The following is a 26,924-nucleotide window of genomic DNA, read 5'->3' as shown; positions in this document are numbered from 1 at the left end:
TAAGGGTAATTAGGTCACAGGTCAATGTCACAGGATGCTTGGGCCTGACAATAACACTTCTATTTACCTGGAACGGCCATCATGGGCATTAGATAGACTAGCTTGTGATCCCCGGCCGCGTCATATCAAAGACGTGAAAATGGTACCAGTAGCTGCCTTGCTTGGCGCTCAGCATTAAAAGGGAAACTGGTCTCTTCTCTCATACCCTCGTGGCGATGGATTCCATCAGGAATGAGGTGTCGAGAGTTATTAATATAAATTGTAGAACTTCCTTCGCAATCGGCCTAAAATAAATTATGTATAAACTAAATTGTCTTTTTATGCCCCCGGCATCTACTTCGTCCGTCCGTCCGTCCGTACGAGGTTAACCAAATGGGACCGTTTCGTCTAGCATCAATACCCCTTACTAGAATGACTTGATACTAATGCAGATGTAACCTGTGACCATTCCTCATCTTCAGACGTCACCTGACCTCAGTTTGACCTTGACCTTGACCTCATTTTGGACTTAGGCTGCTTTGTATGGGACATCTCTTGGTTAACCAAATGGGACGTTTCGTCTATCATCAATACCCCTTACTAGAATGACTGACTTGATACTAATGCAGATGTAACCTGTGACCATTCTTCATCTTCAGACATCACCTGACCTCAGTTTGACCTTGACCTTGAACTCGTTTTGGACTTAGGCTGCTTTGTATCGACAAGGATGCCACCGGGGGCATCAAGCGTTATATTGAACGCAGCTCCTTGTTTTATCTTAACTTGTGAAATGCAACATGATTCTATAGTTTTCACAGATGTTATGTGGTATATAGGACCATTATTGGTGTGGAAATAAGCTAGACTAGGTGGTGATAAATTCATGACGACCCCCTCCTGATTGAAGTCGCCTATCTTTGACAGTCACGACGGCAAAGCACCTGGATGAAGTCAACCAGCTTGCGATTAAACATGACCAATCCGCCTCAATTAAGTCGCCTAGCTTGTGACATAGGCTAACTATGCTGCGCCTTAGGATAAAGAAGGTGTAATGAGCGGGAACTTCAAATTCAAGTTGCCTCCTTGATAACATGTTTAACTAATAGCAAAAGCTGATCTTCACCCGATGTACAATTATTAAAAAGGTCAAATGCACGCTTTTACGCAAATGGCGTCGGAAAATCATGTTTTAGCCCTGCCCTAAATAGTTGTGACGTTGCCGTTTTAACGGCGGTTTATTTTAATTCAAAGACGGTGATGTAATTTTAAAATTATGTTCTTCGGCTATTCGCCGGCGGATAGCTTACTTTATGCAAAAATCATGCCAAAATCTTTTTACGAAATTATTGTTTTCGAGCGGAATGACTAAGTAGTTTATAAAAACTGTCCCATAGATTAAAAATATCACATAAGTTATCATATAAATTTATTTTACTGTAAAACGAGCGAAAAAAAAATACAGGGGTCTCCGACTTCGTTTTCACTGTATTGTTTTAAATTTTCCCCTACATCCATTTTCACGCGCAGATTTTGTGCATCAAAATTTCACAAAGAACTGTTTGTAGTTTAGGGAAAAATAAGTTAATCACAAAAGAGTTTACAACAAAATAAATTTCATTTTAAGCGTATTCTAATTTTGTAATCTGTTTTCCGGTTCCAATTTAGATTGTCACACTTGTTTACATGAATGCATGTTATGCACAAACAAGAGTGCCTGACTGCCACAAAATACGCCCGTCATAGAACTTGGCCTAATCCAAAGGGCATCCAAGAGTGCTTGGGGCGATTTGGTTGGTTATCAAACTTGGCCGAGATATTATGCCCACACATTGTCAGCAAGTATCGTGAAGATCGGATGAAAACCGACTTAGAGAGCGGACAAGGCTAAATTCACAGTTTTTCCGAGTAATTCAAGGGCAATAATCTAAGAGTGCCTGGGGCAATTCGAGTGGTTATCGAATTGGCCGAGATATTATGCCCACACACATTGTCAGCAAGTTTGGTGAATATCGGATGAAAACTGTTCGGCTTAGAGAGCAGACAAGGCTAAATTCGCAGTTTTTTCGAGTAATTCAAGGGCCACACTCCAAGAGTGCCTTGGGCAATTGGGTGGTTATCGAACTTGGCCGAGATATTATGCCCACATACATTGTCAGCAAGTTTGATTAAGGTCGGATAAAAACTGTTCGACTTGGAGAGCGGACATGCTTTGGACGCCGACCGCCCGCCGCCGCGGGTGTTCACATAATACGCCCCGCTCTTTCAGAAACGGGCGTATAAAACGTAATAAAAACAGATACTTCTTATTAAACATTTTACTGCTCGTTCTCTCCTCCGTATATATATTTTTAATTTTTCTGAAAATGCTTCTGTATTGTTTTTTAATAAAATAAGTTTTTAAATGTCCTTGACTATCGAGTTCATTTTCACGCTACGATGCTATGAAAATTTGGAAGTTTAAGCCCAATTAAAACGTTACGTCTTTTCCCCCGCGTTTTTCAACCATGTTCACATTGTCTTTTTGTAGAATTTATTTGCAGCCTTTATTGAACGGCGTGTTGCATTATCAGTTGGTTTCAGTCCGTTTCAAATGTTTCATAAATAGTTAAATACAATCCGCAGATGTTTGTTCGAGCCCGACTTGATACAGCGTTCCATGAAGTGGGAAAACTGTCAATGTCAGTGCCTACTGGTTAGAAACTATAAAGACAGGTTGCCGTGAAATAATTGAAAGTTGTTGAGAAACGGCGTAAACACAACACAATAAATGGTTATCAAATGCACAAGTACACTAACTTATTTATTTCATGTCCGTACGCTTTTAACGTCTGACATTAACTTCATGTCGTTATGACTGCATATTTCGACCAACTTAAAAATCAGAATTAGCCGGGAATAATCATTTTTTGTTTTTGGGTTTTACATCTCCATTTAGTATTTCCAAAGTTAAGGTTCCTTTTTTTGTGTGCTAACAAAATGTCTAGTCATCTGGACTGCACCTCGTCGATGTGGTCTGTAGAAGGCCGTCCGTCGGACGTCCATGCCCTCTTCCCTTTATGTGCCCCTATCGGGTCCCCGGAGTGCTGATGTCTTCTTCACTGTTGATGAACCAGCTGGGGCCAAATCTCTCAATAAATACTTGGGGAAGTTAATCCGGCATCGACGATGAGAGATTCCGGTCCACCAAGCTATCGGGTTGTTGCGCGGTATCGGCATATGAACGCCCGATCAGAATCCGACCCGATAATACATCGGCAAGATGCAGTCCAGTTGACAGATATTCCCTTTTTACAGCCATTGTTCCTGGTTTTCGTCATGTGACGTTTACTACTCCTGACCTTAATCTAGTTACGGCTCACGCCCAATTAGCGCCATATGTGCCCTCTTCCGTAGACGATGTACACGTGCAAGAGAGCTCGGATAAATTGTGACTAGTAAATTATCGTTTCTTTGATGTATAGATGACTACGTATGATAAAAAAATCATACAACGAATAATTAATTTAAAACATTTTAATACCTACTCTTATACGACATTCACATTCTCGTAACACAAACATACAGGCAATGTAAGGAGGCAAAACCAAAATTAAATTTCAACATGTACATCTATTAAAAATACCATAAACATTATTTTTATTTGTTGTATACATTTAACAGTCAAGTCATAGATATGTTGTTTTTACTGTAGTTTTAAAACCTTAATGTTATCATCATAGCCAGCTACTACTAAGACTGCATTTTGTTTATCAAAACACAATGTTCTTGTCCCGTATATGTAATCAGATCCGTGTGATATGATTCCCAGTTTCTTCTTACCATCAGAACTAAGCTGTAGTATCTTGTCTGAGGAAAAGTCAGGTACTATGACATGACCTTCACCATCTACACAAACTCCACCGGCTCTACCGAGTTCTGAATCAGTAAATGTGTACAGGTGGTTTCCTGAGCTGTCAATGGTAACAAGTCCACCATTTAAGTTTGAGATGTATATCAAACTCCCATCATCATTTAGTGCAATTTTACTACTGTACAAATAAGACCGATGAGTATATAGAATACGTTGCCTTATACCATCTTTACTGTATATATGGACGGACCTGCCACCTACAACATATAGCTGATTATTACCATAGGCCAGTCCATCACAACCATCATCTGTATCAACGGACCTGGTGAATGTCATACCGCCCCTAATATCCACAAACTTCAGTTGATCGAATGCAGCTACTACAGCTACATTGTCACCGATATAACAAACATCACTGGGATATACAGCCATATTAAACACACTGATCACCTTGTACCTGGAATCAAGTTTCTTCAGTCTTTTGTTTGTGTAGTCTGCTAACAGAATCTCTCCAAAAGGTAAAAGGCAACAACCAACGATAATACATCCATTTCCGTCACCTTTTACCCAGATTTTACTCTTATGTTTATCCTTGATTGACCATACATGTGAACTTGTTAGTCCCTGTGCACCTGGAATGTTTGCCCGGTTATGTGTTACTCTAAAATGAATAAACAACAAAGTTATGTCAGACCAAAATATTCATTTTGTAAAGACATAAAAGCATTTAATTTAATGATTTTATACGATAAATACACCCGGAAATGCATCTTATACAATGTTCTCTTTCAATATATTTAATCTAATTAAGGTATCAAAATTAAACAGAGTAGGTTTGTATAGACTTTATACGTAATCTTTCCTGTAGCATATGCTAAATAAATTATACAAAACTGTAAAATAATGTACTTAAAACGGGCTCTAGCTTTAGACATGTGAATAGGCACAATTTGTGGCTCAATTTCGAAACCTTTAAGTTTTCTGGCATATTTCTGCTACAAGACAGCTAGGTAGCTATCACGATAATATTGTAAACTTTCCAAGAAAATTGTGCATTTTTCTGAAAACATTTTAGCAAAACATAGGGGTGTAACGATACGCTAGTCTCATAATACAATACATATCGTGATACAGATGCAACGATACGGTACGTATCGCGATACAAATTGAGCAGTCATGTGACAAAACGAAAAAGTAAAAACAAAGTTCCTACACTTGGAAAGTACTTGAAATTTTGTTTTAAAGTTAAAGAAACTGTTATAAATGATACATTTGTTTAGTTACAATCTTTATCACTGATCTTATGAAAGTTTTCATTCAATGTTTTTACTTTTCACTGTATCGTTTATGTATCGTGAAACAGGTCTAGTCATGATACAATATGCGTATCGCCAGACCAAGGTATCGCGATACAGTCTATTGCGATTAATCGTTTCACCCTTAGCAAAACATACTATTTTCTTTTTGTTTCCTGAAAATATTTTAGCTAAAAATTTCGCGTTAGTGCTTGAAACTGCCTCGAGATATTTGGTAGCTATCACGATAATACTCTAAACTTTCCGGAAAAGTTTTGCATTTCTCTGAAAACATTATCAGAATGAATTATTATTTTCAAGATATGTTGTGTTTTATTTCCAGGACACTCTAGGCTTTGGAGATAAAGTTTTAAGAAAAGTTCGAAATATCAAAATAATTGCTGAAAGTATCGAGACAGCTATCTTTCTAATAAATAGCAGCTGCTGGCACGTACGCAAAAATACCAAAATACTAATGTAAATTATCGCAATAATATTTCCTGGAAACTTTCAACTATTTAGATAATCTTTTCAGAAAACTTCGCTTTATCAAGATAACATTTTTAAGTATTGCAACAGCTACCTAGCTATCTCCTGGCAGAAATATGCGACCATATTTAAGACATCGTATACCAGGTAATATTTTGCGTATTTTATCACACTAGCTATTCATGTTGATAAAAAAGCTATAGAAGAAGATCCTTGCCAAAACAAATTTTTATATCTTGAAACTTCGATGAAACACATGTGCATATGTTTCAGAGTTAATGCAAACAATTTTGATGTCGATAAATGATAACCGGAAATTAAATTGGAAAGTTTACACGCATGAAGCCGTAATCTACCGAAAATAAATATGCATTTTTATTACCCCTTAAACTTGTATTTGACAGACAATTCCTTCCAAACATATGCATGACTAAAACCGATCTTAATTTTGGTGAGAAAAGGCTAAGTGTAACAAGGGACATAATTCAATCAAAATAAAATCAAGAGCTATGAAATTGAAGTCAGACAAGGGAAAGCCACTTCTGAAGTTTCATTAAGCTGTGACTGGTAATAAGATCTGAGTTTGCTGTGGACCGTTGACGAGGTGTCTACAAATTTTGCAAGCGACGGCGCCGAGGGTCTTGCAATTGCTCTTATGACTTTCGCCAATGCGAGGCTTACAATATACATATTATACTGTCTTATTTTTCATTCAATCTTTCCTGTTTATCATTTGTACATTTGTACTTTATAATATAGAATTTGCTTTCCCATGAGTACGCCGATATCGGACAGATATCAGTTAGTAATCGAAATATTGGCAGTTTGTTTTTATTTTTATTATAGTAATGCGTGGAAAACGAGTGTTTTAATACATCCGGTCATTACTTACCATTTTGTGCGTGTTTTCTTTAACTAAACAAGTAATATCGCAATAGCCGCTATATTAAACGTTAATGTGCAACATAAACTTTCACTAGTTGTAGGTGCTGACTGGAATATCAAGTACAAGGGCTTACTGTAGCTAAAGGCGATGAGAATGCTCTGCTGATACCATGCAAGCAGTTGCCCGAGAACCGGATATTCCCATCTGAACTTAAAACTAATGTTTTCTTGTACATGTTTTTTTTCGATAAATAACAGTAAAATTATGTCAAACTAATGTTTTAACCCTATTTTCTTATAGCAGCGTTAATAAACAAAGCATGTGATATTACGTCTGTAGACAGGGAAAAAAACGTTACATTTTCAAGCTGAACTAAATTTTCGGCTAGTTTTGTAGGGATAACGCATTTTTTTTTTCGTGTTGTAACATCTGCAGAATCCCAAGGAATTTGTTGGTACCCAAGCCCGTTAGGGCGAGGGTACCAACGATTCCCGAGGGATTCTGAAGATGTTATAATACGAAAAGAACATGCGCTAACGCTATTCTAGCATAAAACGCGTAAAAAAACAAGTAAATGAATATATTATCCTACAACGTCATTAGATTTCCATGAAATGCGCGGTAAAGTCTACGTTGTTTTTTCACGTTGACGTCATTTCCTTTTGAATTATCCGTTTTTGGGCCGTAATACGTTCACGCTTTGCCACGGAATGCGCATATATAAAAAGGTGTTATAACAGCACGCGAGCGCGAGAATCTCTCTGTTAACACATGTTTTCTCTCCTGTTAAAACACCGCCGAAAATGGACAATAACAGCAGTTTTATGCTAGAATATCATATTTAGCGTAATATTATGTATTCTTCTATTTTTGTAAAATAAAGTTCAATGAAATGAGAAATGTGCTATAAGTAACGAAGAGAAAATATCAAGCTATTTGATTATTATCTGGTTTTACGTAAAAGAATACAAATTACAACTACACTTATGTAGTACAAGTCATTTTCAAGAGATTCACCTAGCTTGCTCCTCGTTTTACAGCATCGGTAAATATTAGAAACTCCCGCGCCATACATGCATTGGTCAATGCGCCTATTACGTTTGAAGACCGCAGGTCAATTAAGTCTCAATGTATTAAAAGAAATCGATTTTTTGTTGACCTTGACCTTTGTTCAATTGACCTCAAAGCAATGGGAAACCATGAGCAATATTTAACTAAAGTTTGAGTATCATACCTTAAGATTCATAGGTCAAAGTATTCTGAAGTTATTGAGCAGAAACGAAATTGTTAACTGATGATCAGACGTACAGACGTACATACAAAATGACAGATAGAGATTCTGCACCATTGGCGTATATAAACAACAAACAACGGCCCAGAATCGGCCATATATCTTTGACAAAGTTCGACTTAAGGTAATATGCGCCACCTAATGATTTTCAATGGACTTAAATGCCAAATTAAAGTTGACGATATTTCCGATTGACTTGTATTTTTCCAGTTTACTGTTATTCTCCATTTTGCAGCCGTAAATCTTCAAACATGACCACTAACTCATTTTTTCAGCAGAACGCAAAATGACGTACTTGACAGTTTTTTTATGTAGTGTTTATATACAAGAAAAATACGGCAAATATTATTTATTTAGAAATAAATTAAAATTATCTCTCCAATGATGTATAATTTGATAATTTGTCAAGGCAAACGATTTATGAACGCAAACACACGCAAAACTGACGTTGAGATTCGCTTAAAATTTTGCGCAAAGACGCTCATATTTAAGAAACTGCCGGATAGTTTTTTTGAATAAATTTGAACAAGGGTGCAAAATTTCAATGACTATCAATTCCGTAAAAGAAAACATCACTTAAAAAGTCTAAACGATTCCTGATAAAGTCATATCTGAAAACAAGTAAGTCACCAAAATAAAAAATGAGTGTTTCAATTCACCGTTTTTATACCTTTGATGTCCATGAATCTGAGACAGCGGGTCTGTACCAACTGAAAAAGAAACAGTGAGTGAGTAACTCTATAACTTCTCTCTTGTGGAATGCAGAATTTGTAGTCTAGCACAATTATGGCCATTGTTGCTCAAATCATCCTTGCAATTTTCTCGAATGAATTAAGAATGATTCTTTAACGTGCACCACGTGTGTAATAAAATAATTTGCAGAGTAAGCTGTTAGCCAACACATTCTTGTTAAAAATTATTGTGCCAAGAAGTTCTGCATCAATACCGCCATTTTGGTTGAGGTAACTTAGCAAGGTGGTCGTTGGCTTTTAATTCTATACAGTAGTTAAACCGTTTCGCCAAACTTGTCATAAGCAATATCTCAATATGAAATAGAATTTAAATTCTTTTAGTGTTACAACGGCTTGCGTTTGTTTATATCAATATTGTAGTACATAAATAGAACTTAAATTTAATAAACTGATACCTCCAATTTCTGTTGATACTGTTTGTGCTGGCGGAAAAGGTCTTCCATATCTGAACGTGAAGTTCTGCAACGATGCCGGCGTCCCCATATGAGAGATGGATAGATCCTGCCTTCTGTCTGGCTGTGGCAATCTCAATATTCTCTTTTCTGTTCCGTTTATAAAAGGCATGTTAAATAGCTATTTCAATGACATTTTATAAAAATACATTTCCTATTTTTCAAAATGTTACTTCATTTCTTAAGGCAATACCTTTCTAAAAATGTTAAGAAATTAATTAAATTTATTGCAAAAAAAGATTCTGCTCCATAAAATTGTTTCTCCTACTTTTCCTCTCTTGATGCAAGAAAAAATGTAAACAAAAGGGAGACAACTACTTCCTACAAAGGGATATGTTCCAGAATGCATGATTAGTAATGTTTTAGTTACTTCCCTTTTAGTGATGATAGACCATAAAAAAATACAGGAAGTGAATAATTGCTTCTCCCTTTGAATTTCATAACTTCCGCTGCGCATGCGCAGTGAGCACTTTACGATTCGAAGTTTTGGAGGCAGATCGCTTGTAAATGCGAGTTGATAATGATTTAATTTCTGCAATAATAAAATAGTTGTGAGGTAATCCATCATCTGTAGGAATTTCTTTTTGTTTGCTGCTGTATTTATGAAAATTGAAAATCATTTCCAACTTTCTATGTTACACTTTCTACTTTCAATCGACGCGGCCGCCATATTTGTTTACATTAAAGGTCAAGGTCATTGAAATACCTATGTTAAATGCTCCCGATATTCCGTTTCTACTTGATTTCATCATAGAACCTGTATCTGTTGATCCGGCATAGTTATTTACAATATCTAAAATAACATATTAAATGATAGCTTTAATTTGACCATTTAATATTTATCTGATATATATTGACAGCACTTAGAAGGACACAGACGTACATATTTTACAATGATAGTGGTATATTAACACCCCATACTCGTACAATACATTACCTAGCAAAAATAAAATAAATATCAGCTTAGGTCGCAAAATTCCGAGAAATTTTAGATGAAGCGAAGTCAGTAGACTTATTAATTTTAAATTCTTAGTTGTTAAGGCGATGCCAGTTGCTTCATTAAGTTTGTCAAAACAAAACAAACAAAAAACAAAAACAACAAAAAAACAAGCAAATTCGATGAATTGGTATTCCCCGCCGAAAGGGTTTGTGGTGAGGAATGGCAAAATCTATATCCGGCAAAAAGTTAAGGATGTTAATAAGCCGAAGCAAATAATTTCATTAGTCAAAATCAATTTAACAGAAAACAAATGTTTAATTAAAGAGTACATAATAAATGTATGATACTTTGATCCTAAAGAATTTTTTCTGAATGTGATATGCTTACTGTAATAATCTGAGCTTTTAAAATTAAATGCAGTTAACTGGAACGAAATATTGCCTTTGAGTGGTTTGGCACCAGGTGTTGCTGTTTAACAGGAACTTAAAAGGACAGATGTCCTTAAGAGAACACAATCAAGTAAGATATCTTGAATATGGCTGAGGACAAGGTTTATGCAGTCACAACTTAACATGTTGAAGGTTTGAACATTTTAAAAAAAAGGAATGGATATATATATATATATATATAATTCTTTTAGGGGGTGGGGTTGCGGGGGAACGGGTGAGGAAACAGAATTTCACATTTTGTTTATAAATATTGATGGAAAATTAAAAATGAAAAAAAAATATATGGATAAAGTGGTGGGGGGGGGGATGCAGAGGGAGAGAGCGAGATGGGGGAATGGTACAACTTGCATATTGATAAATATTCATGGAAGGTTTGTAAAAAATCTAAAATAAGAAACGAAAAAAAAAGACGTGGGGGGGGGGGGGGGGGGGGGGGGGGGGGGGGGGGGGGGGGGGTTGACAAAGGCAAGTGGGTGACCAGGTGTGGGTGCTAACTTTACATGTTTATAATAAATGTTCATAGAAAAGAATGAAAGAAATTTAATGAAATTCTGCCAAATGGTAAGTTTGTTATGTACAAATATGTGGATTTTTAGACAATTAAAGGGCAATAACTCTGAAGTTACAAAAGAAATCCATACTAAACTGTGTGTGCACAACCACATTATAGTGCTCTAAATTCCGTTTAAGTTTCATAGTTCAAGGGCAAATATAGATCTATTAGAAGTTATGATTCAGAAATTGTCATATTTATAGTACCCTATATAGTTAGCACTAGAAACTTCTAAGGACCATAACTCTGGTGTTACTTGGGCAATCTGACTGAAACTTGATGGGCCCCATAACCTCATAGTGGTGAACATGTATATGAAGTTTGTTTGAAAAAATCTAAAATAAGAAATGAATTCTTTTCTGAGGGAGGGAGGGGTGGGTGGTGGGGGTGAGGGGGGAGGGAGGGGAAGGGATGTGATCAAGGTAAGGGGATGACCAGGTGTGGGTACACAACTTCACATGTTTACAATAAATGTTCACGGAAAAGAATGAAAGATATTTAATGAAATTCTACCAAATGGTAAGTTTGTTATGTACAAATATGTGGATTTTTATACAATTAAAGGGCAATAACTCTTAATTTTGCAAATTAAATCCGAACAAAAATGTACGGACACAACCACATTATGGTGATCTAAATTCTGTTTAAGTTTCATAATTCTAGGTCAAATATATCAAAAGTTAGGCTGCAGAAATTGCCATATTTATAGTACCCTATATAGTTAACACTAGAAACTTCTAAAGGCCATAACTCTGGTGTTACTAGGGCAATCTGACTGAAACTTGACGGGCCGCATAAACTCATAGTGGTGAACATGAATATGAAGTTTTATATAAATATTCCCAACCATTTCCTAGATGTGGCTCCGGACGGACGGACGGGCAACGCCAAAACTATATCCCTCCGACTTTCGTCGGGGGATAAAAAAAGTAAAATCACTCAGATATGCATTTCACCCATTAAAAGAAAATAAATAAATAGCAATTGCAGAAAAAATAGTTGTAGCTTATTCAGATTCTTATAAGTAATTTTAGTATTTGCTTTTGAAAGAAGTAAGTGAATCCACACAACGAATATTTTGTGGAATGATATTCCATACTTTAGCACTATTATAGCCAAATGATCTTTTCATATAATTCGTGTGATTATAATTGTTACCTCCTCTTTCTATTGATAATGCATGTGCTGGTACAATATTCTTCCTAGTTGTTGGAAATAGGTTTTTACTGGTCATGAAGTTCTGTAACGACCCTGGTATTCCTGTAGAGGAGATGTCTTGGTCTTGAGCTGTTCCTCCTTGCGGCAATCTCAGAGTGATCGTCGGGTTGTCATTGCCATAAGGCGTGTTTAACGCTCCCACAATTCCCATATGACTTGTTTCCATAACCGCACTATAACTTACTGATCCGTGAGAGTTGTCCGCGACAAATAAAGTATCTAAAAATATTAAGATTAATTATGGCATGCAGTTGCACTCTCAATTTTTAGCTTTGATGTATTTCTGACCTTTTGGATGGACTTATGACGGACATAGATTTCATGATTTTTACAATGATTCTGTATACTACCATAATACAGTAATCAAGTTGCAATATCTATCATCCTGAAAACAATTCCTGGAAATTATATTTAAAAGCATTGTCATAGCAACAAACTTGGTATCTGTAATCGTTTTATTTCGAGATCGCCGAAATTCGACTTAAAATGATACTTGGTGCAGGTACTTTTCGCTGAATATGTTGCCGTTCCCATACTTAACGAAAAATCTCACTTGTCTTCGTATGTCTGAACTATAAATCAATTTATTACAATTTTCACGTCATAACTTTAGAGCATTTTCCTTGCACAGAAACACATTTTTGTTATCCATGAAATGAATATTGAAAAGTAGTCTCCTCAGGCTTGGTATACTGTTGAGAAAGACTTTGCAGAACAAAAACGACATTTACAGAGAAGCGTTTATTTACGAGGGAAAAGTCACAGGGACTTAGGTCAGGAGTATTAGGTGGATGTTCTACCTTAATCATCTTCTCCTTGTTCTAAGAAAGACTGAAAAAATGTGACTTTTTTTGGCGGACGCATTATGTATATTGAAAAAGCTGTTTTTCTACCTTACAGTCCGATTTTCCCCTTAAAATGCTCTTGTTTATTGTAGCTGACACACTTAAATTAAAACAATATGTGGACTATAAGTAGTTGTTAACAAATTGTCGTTTTGTCTATCGAAATCTCGTAAGAATTCCTTTCAAAATGTCTCAAACATATGTCACTAAATAAGACCATTCACAGCGTTCACAGACGAAAAGAGATCCCTTATTTTTATGTAGATACGTATGTACGTGTAAACAAAATGTACAATTTATTTATTTCGAAGCTCATTTTGTTAATATTTTTTATTGATTTCATGTTTGCAACACGCCTACTTCTAAGGAATCTGTTTTACCATCACACACCGAGACGTTAAAAATTAGAGATATGACTAGAGGGTTTTTAGATTGACTTCGATATAAAGGAAGTCGCTGCACGTCGAATCTGACAATACTAAAGATTACTTTGTGATGGCATCCAGCTGGCTTACGGAAAGTCGGTAGTTCTACCGAGGTGCCCTCTCGTGATGAAAAAATGCACGGAGTAACACCTGGAGTCTTCCTCCACAGTCGCCATATGACCTAAAACTGTGTCGGTGCGAAGTTTAACCCAACAAAATAAAGAAATATACTTTGTGATGGCGGGAATTTCGAGATAAGTGAGTTTGAGATACCGAGTTTCAACAGTACTTTAAATTTATAAAAATGAAGGTCATTTCAGCATTCTAAGTTCCTACTTACTTTCTGTATTCTGAAGCATCATCTCCTGTTTGATGACAGTGGTACGTTCGGGCATGTCTACTCTGTGTTCAAGCAAAGGGTGTGGTGAAATCTCAACGCAGCATTTCTCAAGTTTGCCTTTTTCGCACGTGATTATCGCGTTCATCTTTCCTGCCGTAATGGCATTATACACATGGTTAAACATGCTGTACCATTTGTATACGTCTTCCTTGCTATAACAGTACTCTCCGGCAAACTCATCAATGATTACCAAACAGGTATTTCTTAAATCAATTGTCTTAAAATCGTTTGGTTCAGTCAGAAGTATGCATTGTGATGGATCATAAGAAGAAGCTAAGGCAACTGCTACTGATGTCTTTCCGCATTTCTTAGGACCTGTCAGCACAACAGCTTTATTTGCCTTGAATTTAAGCCTAGTTTTCCTAAGGATTTCTTCGTTAACTTGACCGCTGCTGATTCGATATTGCTTCAGGAAGTTGCTGGTCATGTCTTTTATTGAAACAATAAAAAAGTACTTGAACATTATGCATTTCTTAAAAGTCTTACCGATCAGTAGTCAATACTATTGTCCGAAGACCGAGAGCCAGTAGTTTTGTCTATTGACAGTTAAGCCTTTCAAAATGTGCATAAAAATTTACTATTTTGATAAATAGCCTTGCCCTTTTCTTGTATCTTCGTGCCCCCTACTTATTCCCCCATTTAAATCCCAAAATTAGGCAAAATATATTCAAAACTGTACATATGATATTGAAGATAAGCCTTTTATCTTTATCGTGAAAACGTTTTTGTTTGGATATCCTAAACAGTCATTGTGAAATCTCCACCATGTGTGTAACCTAAGTCATGGCTGCCATTTTTCTATATCATCGTGCCACTTGTGTTATTTGGGTCGCTTATGTAATTCAAGCATGGAAATTTTCCCCTTCGATGAAATTAGGTTAGGAGAATTGGCAAAGACCTTGGAATGAAACTATCAGAAGTTTTGGAAATGAAAATTTGGATATTTTAAAAATAATTGCATTGTACTTGGTTTCTTTGTAAGCAGCTACACATTTTCTGTGATAGATATTTAATTAATGTGGATTAAAAGCAAACATGTTTTTTTTATGCATTTTGCCTTCTTTGTTCACGAAATACCATGTGCTTATTATGTTAACACAATTTAGTGACGTCAGAACTTTCGCATGAACTAGCAGCGCATGTAAATGACAGAGGCACGAAGATATAGGAAGGCACGAAGATACAGGGGATAAACATATATTGAATATAGTCCAGTCATATGGCCCGGGATCTATGTAAGGAGATATATAATAATATTAATATGTATTTACCGCTACCATTAGACCTCAAAAAACATTGTTTGTTCCTGGTGTTCCAACCTACCCTGAATTTTATGGCTTTGGAGAATGTTTTTCAACTTTTTAACAAAGACATTGCAAAAACTGCACTTTTTATGCTTTAAACGTGGTCAGTGATGTTAGAAATCAACTTATTGATGCTCTTAAGGCATAAATCCCTTATCTGTATTCACAAAAATAATTTCCGAAAAGTGCCACTTAATAATAACAAAAAATACCGACCTACCTACCCTTTTTGTTTGAGCATGTTACCGGAAACAAAAAATCTTTTGTAGGCCTTAATAATTTCAAAATATTCATTCGTTCTGTAATAAAAAATAATACATTTTTACGATTAATACTAGCAATTACAGATGTTGTAATGTTGAATATTTTTTACCTTTCAAGTTGTTGCTAACTGGCAAATAAGCTGAGTACACATCCTGATTTCTGCACTCTGAAATCAATCAATAACTATTTCATGAAAGTAGGTATTCATATGTCGCCTATATCAAAGAAGTATAAAATACACAGAATGGCAACTGGCTGTAATCTCGCGTGAGCTCGTGTCAGAGCGTGATTCGGCGTTATCTTACTAAAAACAAACATCGGCGAGCATGGAGTTACAATTTGTACCTTTAAAACTACATTTAAAATACATGTTAGCTTCTAAAACAAAATTAGTTTAATGTGAAATGGTCTTAAGACACGAAGTACACGTTTTTTTCCATCGAAAGAAGCGTGGTCATACGGTGATAATTATTTTACCGATGAATAAATGCTTTCGCATACAAAATGGCGCGTGGAGAAAGCGCCACTTCCGGTAAACGAGATCTCGTTTTTTTGTCACGGGAGGTTGGCGAGATTTGCTCTATAGGCTGAACACCACTAAATCCAGCTGTTCTTTATTTCATATAAAATGCACTCACTTCATAACGGTGTTTCAACATTTTCTAGCATATCAGATTTTCAGAGACTTATATTCCCATAAAGAACTAGATCGCTACTTTAGAAAAACAAAAAGAAAAGGGGGTGTTAACTTTTATATAAGAAAACTACAGTTCGTTAAATACAACCCGCTGAATTTACTACTTTTCGCTTCTTTCAATTTCTCTTTTCGTGACATTAAATTCTTACGCCGCCATTTTTATCTAGCATGCGATAGGAACATGCCGATTTCATTACAATGCAAAGTGATACTTACTGAAACGCGGTAGGGTAAAAGTAAGCACGTTGCTGCCGAGAAAATGCACTAGGAAAGGAAAAAAGATTAGTACTATTTATATTTGGACTACTTGTGACTAGACCTGCGGAGGCTTACATTCTATTTGGTAGTGATCAGCCTATATGCCTTTCAAGTTGCCAATCTATTTATTTTTATAGCTCTTTGCCTATATATATTATTTTCAACTACTGCAATATTTAATACTTATGTGTCAAAGAGAAAAGTAATAATCTAAAATGTCATACCAAGTGTAAGATCTGCCGGATGAGTTTCGCTTGTGTCATCAAATACCTTGACAACGTTTTCAAGGATATCGTGATCATGGAATTGTTTGCACTCTGCCAGGATCTTCGAGTCTGTTACCATGATGATGTCCAGCGTTTTGTCATCGTCCCCTTTAGTTGTATGCTTCATATTGTTGAATATATCAGCCATACTTTTTGACTTGTTTTCATCATATGAAATACTTCCAAAAGGATTCCTGCAGAGAACCAAATCAACATCTTCAGGATCGATATGGCGCCAATCCGAAGACTTGTGCATTTCTACACTTCGTTTGTAATTGTAACCCATTCCTTTAATGGCTGCAAGGGCTGTTTCAAAATAACGACTATTGTAACTTCCGGAGACAACCACGTAGTGATTGTCTCTTAATTTTGTTCGGATGTCGGCAACTTCTGAAGGTGCACTGAAATCTGCTGGTAATTCCTTCATTGTTGTTTCAAAACAAGCTGATACAGGAAAAAAGAAAATTGTTGGCATATAAAGCGTAGAAAGATGATATGAGCCGCGCCATGAGAAAACCAACCTATTGGAATTAGAGAAACTGTTAGCGAACAGCATGGATCCTGACCAGACTGCACGGATGCGCAGACTGGTCTGGATCCATGCTGGTCGCAAAGCCACTATGTTGGTTTTCTCACGGCACGGCTCATATATAATAATACTTGTTTAATAAAAATTAGTTCATGCCAATATTGTTGTAGAGACATGGTTAACATAATTTTAAATTTCACTGATAAATCTCTATTCTAACTGTTTTTTTTATCTCTGTGAATGTAACAATAGAAACAACAACTGTGAAAATAATATTAAACCAACCTTGAAGCTTTGCCAGGATGTCATCAGCAGTTTTAATTCTTTTATTTTTGTCGCCTGAAGCAAATATATGTTTTTGTTATGTTTTTCTGAATTTAATAATATTTTATGGCTTCAGTTTTAGACACAAATACAAAAATCATACAATGAAAATGACAAGCTTATTTTGACAAATTGATAACTGTATGAATAATTCAACTTACATAAAAGCCAAGAGTTGGGTCACAAGTTTAACCAACATTAGAGGGTTTGTCCTTCCCATAACAAATAAACATACAAACATTACAAATAATATATTTTTTTATTATTGCATAAGTTTACGACTAAAATATTTTATCTACTAATCCATTGCTATTGTGCCAAATAGAAAAGTCCATAGGTTGTTCATTGAGTTTAGATACAGTTGAACTTCAATGGCTCGAACTCGGATCTTTCGAACACCCGGGATCGCTCGAACTCTTCGCCCGGTCCCGAATTTATTTCTGCTTTATTCTATATTGTTCAACCTCGGATCGCTCGAACTTCGAAAATTCGAACTCTCGAACTCATTTGGTGGTCCCCTCGGCTCAATTACAGTGATAATTACACCTATTCAGTCGAACAGACAATTTGTCGCCGAATGGCTTGTGTTTACAAAGTTTTTCACACCTTTGCCTGACATTCGCCAAGCTTCCCCTTTAACCGGCGCGTGCGTAATTTTCACACGCTTATGTAATTAGCATTGGTATACGACAAACAAATTAAACAAAGTGACTTTCGTTCACTGCAATGCTTTAATGGGCTTTGGTTAATACGAATAAAATTATTTAAAATAATTGAGCAATGTCTGTTTTTATTTTTTCTGCATAAAAACGGGAGATCCGATGTCAACATTCATACTGCTTTAGCATGGCTGAACAATGTAGTGAAGGACCCGGAAACGGGGGGATAGCTAAGTTTTTCCTAATATTTGTAATAGACTATGATCCATAAAGGTTTGCTATTCATGTCTTTTTATTTGATGCTGTCTTCGCAAAATTCTTATAATTATATTATAATATTATATTATAGAATCTAATTATATCTGTGTTTTTTTTTTTTTTTTTTTTGTGTTTTTTCGTAATGTCATGTTTGAAAACAGATAATATTGCAGCGTTCGTTTTTTAATTATCATAGTATCATACACACATTTAGGTACAATATGATAATATATTACGATGTAAGGTTCGTAACACATCATGCCCTGGAATTCCCAAATTCAAAATGGCCGCCATTTGGATGGCTCGAACAACGGAAAACTCGAACTAATTTCCACGGGACCCTCGAGTTCGAGCCATCGAAGTTCGACTGTAATTTTGATTAACCAGAAATTATCTGATGCCAAATACTAATAATTTCAAGTTCAAAACTTTCTAGTACACTAACCTGAAGGTCCGGGTTTTTGAACAGTCACTTGTCGAAGAATTGAAGTCGTCTCCTTCGTATCTGACTCGATTTCATTTAATTTGTTTTGCATTTGCTTAATGATTTCTTCGTACCACTGGCGTAGAGAATCCCCAAGGTTTGGAAGGTTATTGCCTTTAGCATTTTCAATTTTCTTTCGAAACAATTCTTCACGTTCCGCACTAAACACCTGCTTTGCTATGGCAATAGTGGCAGTGTCAAGACGTCTCCAGTAGTCATCAAAATCTTTGTCTGTCATATTTGAAGTGTTTGGGAGATGCTGCAACTCGTTGCGTATCCCGCGAATTTCATTCTTCATGAGAAATATATCAAGTGGTTGTATGCTTGTCGTGAACATTTCCGTAATCATTGTAACAAGAAGTGTAACATCCCATTGGTCAACATCAGCTGTGCCATGACCAGGATACAGTAAATCATACTGATTTTCTCTTATCCTTTTCTTCTTTTTCAGCTGCATCACGTCCGGCCGCCTGTACGCAAGATATGCATCAACGGTTGTATAAGAAGAACCTGCATCTTGCTTGGCAAGCTTGATGAAAAATTGTCGTAAAGGTTCAGGACAAATGTTCACCGCAAAGTACACAAGCCTGAAGTATTTATCCGCCATCTTTAAATATAAAATATAAGAAAATAGCTGAAAACTTTACCGTTAATACACAAAACGTTTAATAGACTATCTAACAAATGACCAGTGAAATAGGACTAGTGCCCTTTGACCTGGGAAATTACAACGGAAATTCTATGGTTGTGCAATTTTGAACTGTTACAGAAAACAAAAATAAAAAAGGTTTCCAGTCATTATTGAATTAAAACTGTTTAACATTATTTTAAAAACTACTGTTCTTTATTAAACTTTTTAATCACTTACACTAATTAAACGTCTTCTTCTTATTTTATTTTTGAAATTTTCAGTCTGAACGTGGGAAAGACCTAGTATTTCAAGGAAAAATAGGATCAAATGGGGTAAATAAGTTATTTAGCAAAAGCCATATACATGTAATTTTTTTAAGCACTTCAGAAGGAAAGAATATCATTATACTCTGTGATTATATTTATAAACTTTGCATGGAAACACAGACTGCTCTTTATTATGACATAGAAAATGAAGCAAGGATTATGTAAATTTATTCAGTTGTACGAGATAAGAAACAAGCGAAAGTTGGCAGTATACCTTCGTATAATGATCGGTCGTTTACATGCACTCTATATTATGGATTAATAGACAGAAAACTGTTTAAATAAACACGTTTGTGCAACCTTGTCATGGAGATGGGACTTTTCTGAAGGGAATCATGAAAGCATTTGGAAACTAATAGCGCTCTATGGGATATATTTATACAAATGTACTTGTTTAATGTATTAGAGTTGTTGACGCATATACTGTTGACTTTTCTTCTCAGTTAAACATTCTAATTATTATAAACGCAAATCAAAAATACTGCGTGAGTGAAAGTGAAAGTCCTTTCATTCAAGATCGTTACGGTTATTCTTAAAAAAATAATTTAATCACTAGTATTAACGCGAGAAAAACAGGCAATTCATGTGCTGTTAATATATGATTGTAATTTTTGAAATGTTTTGCCGGGGCCGAGAATTCTTGCGCAGATGGGTATCTTGTATGTGCGTCTTGTTTCGTTCATAACACCTGTTTGTACTCTAAACTAAACTCGTAAAAAGCAAATTTTCCAGTCATAAGTGACATCCGTATCAGATGTGAATGTGATCTTAGACCGAAGCATTCTCTAGTTATTTGGCAAAAAGTTCTACTGTTCTGGGTCAATGTGTCCTTGACCTTTCACCTACTGACCTCACAATCAATAGGGCCTATCTGTTGGTCATAATCAACCTCCCTATGAAGTGTCGTGTTTCTAGGCCATAGCGTTCTCTAGTTATCGTTCGGAAACAATCTCTACTATTCTGCGTCAAAACGTTTGCGGCATATTTTTCGCAACGTTCGCCGGAAGCCTGATATTTTGGTAAGCTTGCATTTACATGTTTTAACAGAGGCAAATTATTCAATACTGAATGTATACCTTTATCGCGCTTGTTACTTTTGAATAACATATGTACGGAATAACGTATAACAAGACAACTGAGAGGAAAGAATCATCTTTGGTTTACTCTTTAAAAATATCCTGGCCTTCAAGGTCTGTAAAACAATATTCTGACTTTCATAGAAGGCAAAAAGAAATCTTAGTAAAAGGATTTGTTAGAAGTTCCTATATGAATTATACCAGTCTAATGTAAAACAACATGATATTTATTTTTTCTTCTTTTCGGCAAACTGCCTCTGCAATTTGCAATTGAAAGATAAATATACTTGTTACCAATATTAGATTTAATTGTTCATTTTTGGGAACCCAATATGGAAACCCAATGGAAACCGAAAAGTTCATGACCTGTGCGGTACACCTCAACTAATATTTATATAAAACTGTCTTAGACTAATAATATTTACCGAATACACTGTATTATAACGACTTTGCTCCTATTTTACTAATTTTGAATGTTAGATTTTGTTTGTTTGTTTTCGGTTTTAACGCCGTTTCTCAAAAGTATTTCAGTTTTGTAACGGCGGGTAGTTAACCTAACAAGCGTTCCCGAATTCTGTACCAGTACAAACCTGTTCTCCGTAAGTAACTGCCAACTTTCCACTACTCAGTACTGACCTTTACATTTTATAGAGAAAAAATACAAGTATAGTCAAATCTATCTATAAAGACCATCCTTAGGAGAGCCAAATGTGGTCTTTATTGGGAGGTGGTCTTTATTCACAGGTTAAAATACACTGTTTAAATGGGAAACAAAGCATGTGGAGTCATGTGGTCTCTGTTCAGAGGTGGTCTTTAACACAGGTCTGACTGTAAATATAACTCTAAAAATATACTAAGTATCTAGAAATGAACCTCAATCAAGAGCTGGCACTACCAGTGACAAACGCCACCGAAGTGTGCCCAAGAATGCTACAGCTGTCTACGCAAAATATGCCAGAATAGTTCAGGTATGAATCATGTTGCGACAAGATAAAAAATGTTCTTGGAGCTAGGGTTCTGGGTCTTGAGCATGATACACATACTCATTATAGGGAAGAATTGTGACAAGTAATTTTAACATCCTTTAATGAATGGCAAATCTATTGACCGGACAAGAAACATAAATTTTAACCTTTGACATCTAAGTGTGACATTGACCTTTAAGCTAGGGATCTTGGTCTTGTGTCTGACACGTCATCACAATATAGGGAACGTTTATGCCAAGTAATTTTAAAATCTCTTCATCGATGAAAGAGTTATAGAACGGACAAGAAACAGATCATGTTAACCGTTATCCTCTAAATGTGACCTTGACCTTAGAGCTAGGGGTCTGATTTTTATACATGACATGTTTTCTCGTTATGGGAATATTTATGCCTAGTAATTTTGAAATTCCTTGATGAATGGCAGAGTTACGAACCGGACATGAAACAGACTTGACTTCTAAGTGTGAACTTGATCTTGGAGCTAGGTGTCTAGGTCTTGCGCGTAGCACATTGTTTCATTAAGGCCTAAAAAATCTTTGTTTCCGGTAACATGCTAAACAAATTAGGGTAGGTAGGTCGGATTTTTTTTTTGATTTTTTTTATCAAATTATTTTTTGTGTCAAAAAGGAATACAAATAAGGGGGTTATGCCTTTAGAGCATCATTAATGGTTTTCTAACATCATTGACCATGTTTAAACCATAAAAAGTGCAGTTTTGCAACTTATTGTCAAAAAGTTGAAAAAATTATTCTCCAAGGCCATAAAAACATTTAGGGCTAGGCCAAACATTTAGGGTAGGTCGGGATACCGGAAATAAACAATTGTTTACGCCTTATGGTAAACAATTGTGCCAAGTTGTTTCAAAATGCCTTCATGGATGACAGAGTTATATACCGGACACTAAAAAGATCCTATTAAACTTTTACTTCTAAGTACTGACCTTGACCTTGGAGCTAGTGATCTGGGTCTTGCGCAGGACACATTGTCTGATTGTGGTTACCATTTATGCCAAGACATTTTAAAATCCCTTCATGGATGGCAGAGTTATGGACCGGGCACAAAAACAGATCCTGTTAACATTTGACCTCTAACTATGACCTTGACCTTGGAGCTAGGGGTCTGGGTCTTGCCTATGACACGTTGTCTCATTATGATAAAAATTTATGCTTAGTAATTTCAAAATCTGTTGATGAAAGTTACTAACCGGAAACGAAACAGAGCCTATTAACGTTTGACTTCTTGTGCACCATAAATCGGTTTAAGCTCCCCAGTGGTGTTTTTGCCACTGACCGTTCCAAGGCGGTGCACCACTGTGTTCCTTTGCTTGTTCGTTTTGTCCTAATGTGTTGGATTTGTGTGTGTGCGCCAGTATGTGTGTGTGTTTGTGGTGTGCGCGTCTGCGTGCTGTGGGTTTCGTTTTGGAGAGGCTGCGTTTTTGGTACGTGGCATTCCCTGTTTGATATTTGTCTTTGTTTTTTTAAGTGTGACCTTGACCTTGTAGCTTGGGAACTGGGTATTACGCGTGAGAAAAGTCGTCTCATTTAGGTAAATATTTATGCCAAGCTATTTCAAAATCCCTTCATGGATGGCAGAGTTACAGCCCGGAGAAGAATTTACAATGTTACGGTCGGACGGACTGACCCCGCAGTCCCTACTGAGCTAATCGGGCGGATTAAGTTTCATTGTTAAAATTAAAGAACAACTCTTAATATATACAGCACAGATGAAGTCCCCAAGGTAAGAATCAAAGGCTAGGTCTCAAATACTCCGTTCTGCAGCTCCCAGACTTCGGAACACAATACCCTATCATTTCAGAGATATTGTGAGGCTAAATTAGTCCCGGCCTTTGATCAGCACACAGGAAAGGGCAAAATTGTATATGCTTCTGTTGCTCTAATTAAAAGTTGCTATTTTGTTCTATTCCGTTTTCTTACTTTACTATACATTTCATTGCATGCAGTTGACTTTTGCTCATTCTTCTTGTTTTTGTATTTTCTTAGTTCCTCAGATGTGTACTTGTCTATCATATAGATCTATCTGATACAAGTTCCTTATACACGAAGTAATTATATTTTATTGTAGTTAGTGTAATTCCATTCACGTTACCTTTTAAGTCAGTTATTGATATTCCTGTGCCCCCGTTCCCCCCCCCCCCCCCCCCCCCCCCCCCCCCCCCCACCACCCCTTCCACCACCTCAACCCTTCCGTCCGACTTTGTGTCTTGCATATCTCAAAAAGTATTTGTCCTGGAGTCATAAAATCTCACAGAATTGTTATTATGAAAAAGTGTGCACCTGATGCCTTTAACAATAACAATTATCGTATTTAATAAAGAAAGTGGAATACAAAACACATCTACAGTTTGAATAAGGAAAGTGCAATGTAAATCAATATAAAATATTACCTTTTCATATTTAAGAGGAAACAAAATTAATACGTTCGCAGGGTTCTCCCTCGTCTTTTCTTTAATGATTTATTCACTTTTTTAAACACATCTTGATTTTGAAATTGTATTATTCATAAATAAAATGTTACTGTTTAATATTCGAATACCCGTTTAACTATAAATAGAAACAAGTGTGAAATTCCTGATCTAAATTTAGTACATGTAACTCTATTTATAGTAGTTTAAGCCAATATTAGTAACAATATGATCTGTATTTATAACTAAAACGTTTTCCCAATAAACTATTTTTATTACCCCAATGACTCGGCTTACATTTGCATACTTTGGGCGCGTTCGGCATACTTACTCGAGCTAACCCGAGTCACTCTGGGTATAACTCGAGTATAACTCGTGTAACCCGGGCGATAGTAGTTGTGTCACCCGAATTCTACCCACCTCCTGAAGCTGGGAAAGTCGGGTGATCGTATCCGAATACATTAACACTTTAAATATGGCGTCGTTGGTAGCCTGGTAAAAGTTTGGGTGCAATTACTATCAAGGCTTTATCTCAATAACCACAGATGATATTGAATTGAAACTTCAAACAAGTCTTTGCGCTCATCAGACCTACCAAAATAATCAAGTTAGATAACTCTTGATCGAATATTATGTAAATTATGGGTCTCATTTATAGACATATTGCTTTGAAACCTATTTTTACTTTTTAAGGTCATTACCTAACCGCAGATGATCAAGTCCCATTACTCTTATATGTATTTTGACAAAAATTTATCCCTTTTGGACTTAGAAAATGCAATTTAAAGTTTTACATGCAAGTTAGTATATCCAAACTAATGCAGATGTTTGGTTAAAACTTCACACATTTCTTCGGGTCTGTAAAATAAGGTCATATCAACATATCACAAGCCTCATAACTCTTATTTGAGTCAGACCCCTTTTTAGCGTTAAATTTTTGCATGCAAGTTTTTTTTAAACTAATGCAGATACTTGATTGAAACTTCACACATGTCTTCCATGTTGTAAAGGACATGTCATCAACTTCCATAACTCTTACTTGAACTTTGGTCAAGTTATGCCCCACTGTTTCAACTTAGAAAAAGCTGGTTAAAGTTTTGCATGCAAGGTACTATCTCGGCAACTAATGCAGATATTGGATTGAAACTTCCATACATGTCTCCAGTGATGTTAAGGAAGGTCAAAGCATCAATTCCCATAACTATAATTTTGGACAAGTTATGCCCTCTTTCTTGTGCATAGATATTGTTCTGTTTGCTTGCAAGTTGATATCTCCAAAACTAATGGGAGCATTGGGTTAACATTTCTCACATGTCTTCAGGGTTGTAAAGCCAGGTAAAAGCATCAAGTTTCTTAACACTTACTTTAATTTTGGCAAAGTTATGTCCCTTTTTGTAATAAGAAAATGACGGTTAAAATTTTACCATCAAGTTGCTCTTGTCTAAGGGCGGTACTAGGTTGCAAACTTCTTATATCTATTCAGGGGTTTAAAGAGAGATCATAGAATCAAGTCAATTAATCCTTGAATCATTATTTCAGTTCTAGAATCGAAAATCCTTCATACTGACAGTTGCCTTCGAATAGTGGAGCGAGCTGTCATTGTTCTTTTATAACCTTTTACTTTCTTCTAAATGTAGAGTAACTTTGAAATGCTCTTTTTGGCATTCATGCCGCCATCTGTAAATACTGCTGAATAGGACAGTGGTTGAGAAATCTGCTTCTTACAGTAACAGCCTTGTCAAGCATATTTCGAGGGTTCTCGATCTGATTCTTAAAGCTTGTAAGTTTTCTTTCCAGGTTCACATGGGACAACTTTTAGAAAAAACATCTAGTCTTTAGAACATAAAATGAGTGATAAGGACAAAAAATCCACAAAAGAAGCCACACATTGATGTTGAAGTTATAAGTAAAATATTCTACCTCCCTACTTGCCGACAAACCTTCTTTCAGTCAGAACAATAAAAAAACGAAATAATTATACCAAACACCCTTTTAATTTGAAATGGTTCGGGGTAGTAGAGTCATGTGTAGACATAAGAGGATTAATATAAGTTGTAGCTCTTGCTTCAGAAATAATTTAAAGTATAAATTAACATAAAATAGAAATTTCTAGTCTATTAAACAATATGGGCTGAACATTTTTTCCAAGTGTTACTTGATCCTAGAATCTGAAAAGTCGATTGATAATAATCCAGTCTGATTTTTCACTCTGACAGAGGTCGTACCAGTTCATCTCTAACAGATTGTCTGTCCTCATAACGGCCATCAAACATATCTATATTAGGTTCTTCACAAAAATCACTTATTGTATTGTCATTGAAAATGCAAACATTATGTAAGATACACGCAGCGGCAATGTAATCAACTAACAGCACTATATCACATACATAAAACATAAAGTCCACTAATTCAACATAATTTCTGATACGATCGAGGGATACTGTCTCGTCTGATCAGCAGTTTATTTTGGAAAATTAAGTTATTATGTGTCAAAAGCAGCAACCATTTTTTATTATTGTTACAGCTCAGAAGCTTTTGAACTGTTAGCATATAGGTAACGTTCTCCATCATTTTCAGTTACTCGATAAAGCGTTCGGATTACAATTGTTACTC

The 26,924-nt window shown here is 35.9% G+C and overlaps 2 protein-coding genes across 3 annotated transcripts in view; both read right to left on the bottom strand.

The window, feature by feature from the left end:
• LOC123539959 (E3 ubiquitin-protein ligase UBR5-like) overlaps positions 1–26,924 on the bottom strand; it is a 243,411-nt gene that overhangs the window by 86,659 nt on the left and 129,828 nt on the right. The gene's annotated exons all lie outside the window — the stretch shown is intronic.
• On the bottom strand, positions 3,483–24,458 carry LOC123540354 (uncharacterized). Of its 2 annotated transcripts, XM_053526789.1 has the most exons (11): positions 24,294–24,458; positions 18,832–19,477; positions 17,431–17,484; positions 16,575–17,060; positions 15,505–15,561; positions 13,768–14,256; positions 12,098–12,376; positions 9,704–9,790; positions 8,941–9,087; positions 8,464–8,503; positions 3,483–4,493 (listed from the first exon to the last, which is right to left on the bottom strand). In XM_053526789.1, exons 2-11 carry the CDS (start codon positions 19,475–19,477, stop codon positions 3,665–3,667), a joined length of 3,114 nt encoding a protein of 1,037 aa, XP_053382764.1. In that variant the 5' UTR covers positions 24,294–24,458; the 3' UTR covers positions 3,483–3,664. The 2 variants fall into 2 exon arrangements, with proteins under 2 accessions (XP_053382764.1, XP_053382765.1); XM_053526790.1 differs by lacking the exon at positions 9,704–9,790.

Source organism: Mercenaria mercenaria, chromosome 16 (genome assembly GCF_021730395.1).
Source record: "Mercenaria mercenaria strain notata chromosome 16, MADL_Memer_1, whole genome shotgun sequence".
Lineage (NCBI taxonomy): Eukaryota > Metazoa > Mollusca > Bivalvia > Venerida > Veneridae > Mercenaria > Mercenaria mercenaria.
Note: the sequence above shows the minus strand (reverse complement) of the source record. Positions and strands in the feature narration are given on the sequence as shown.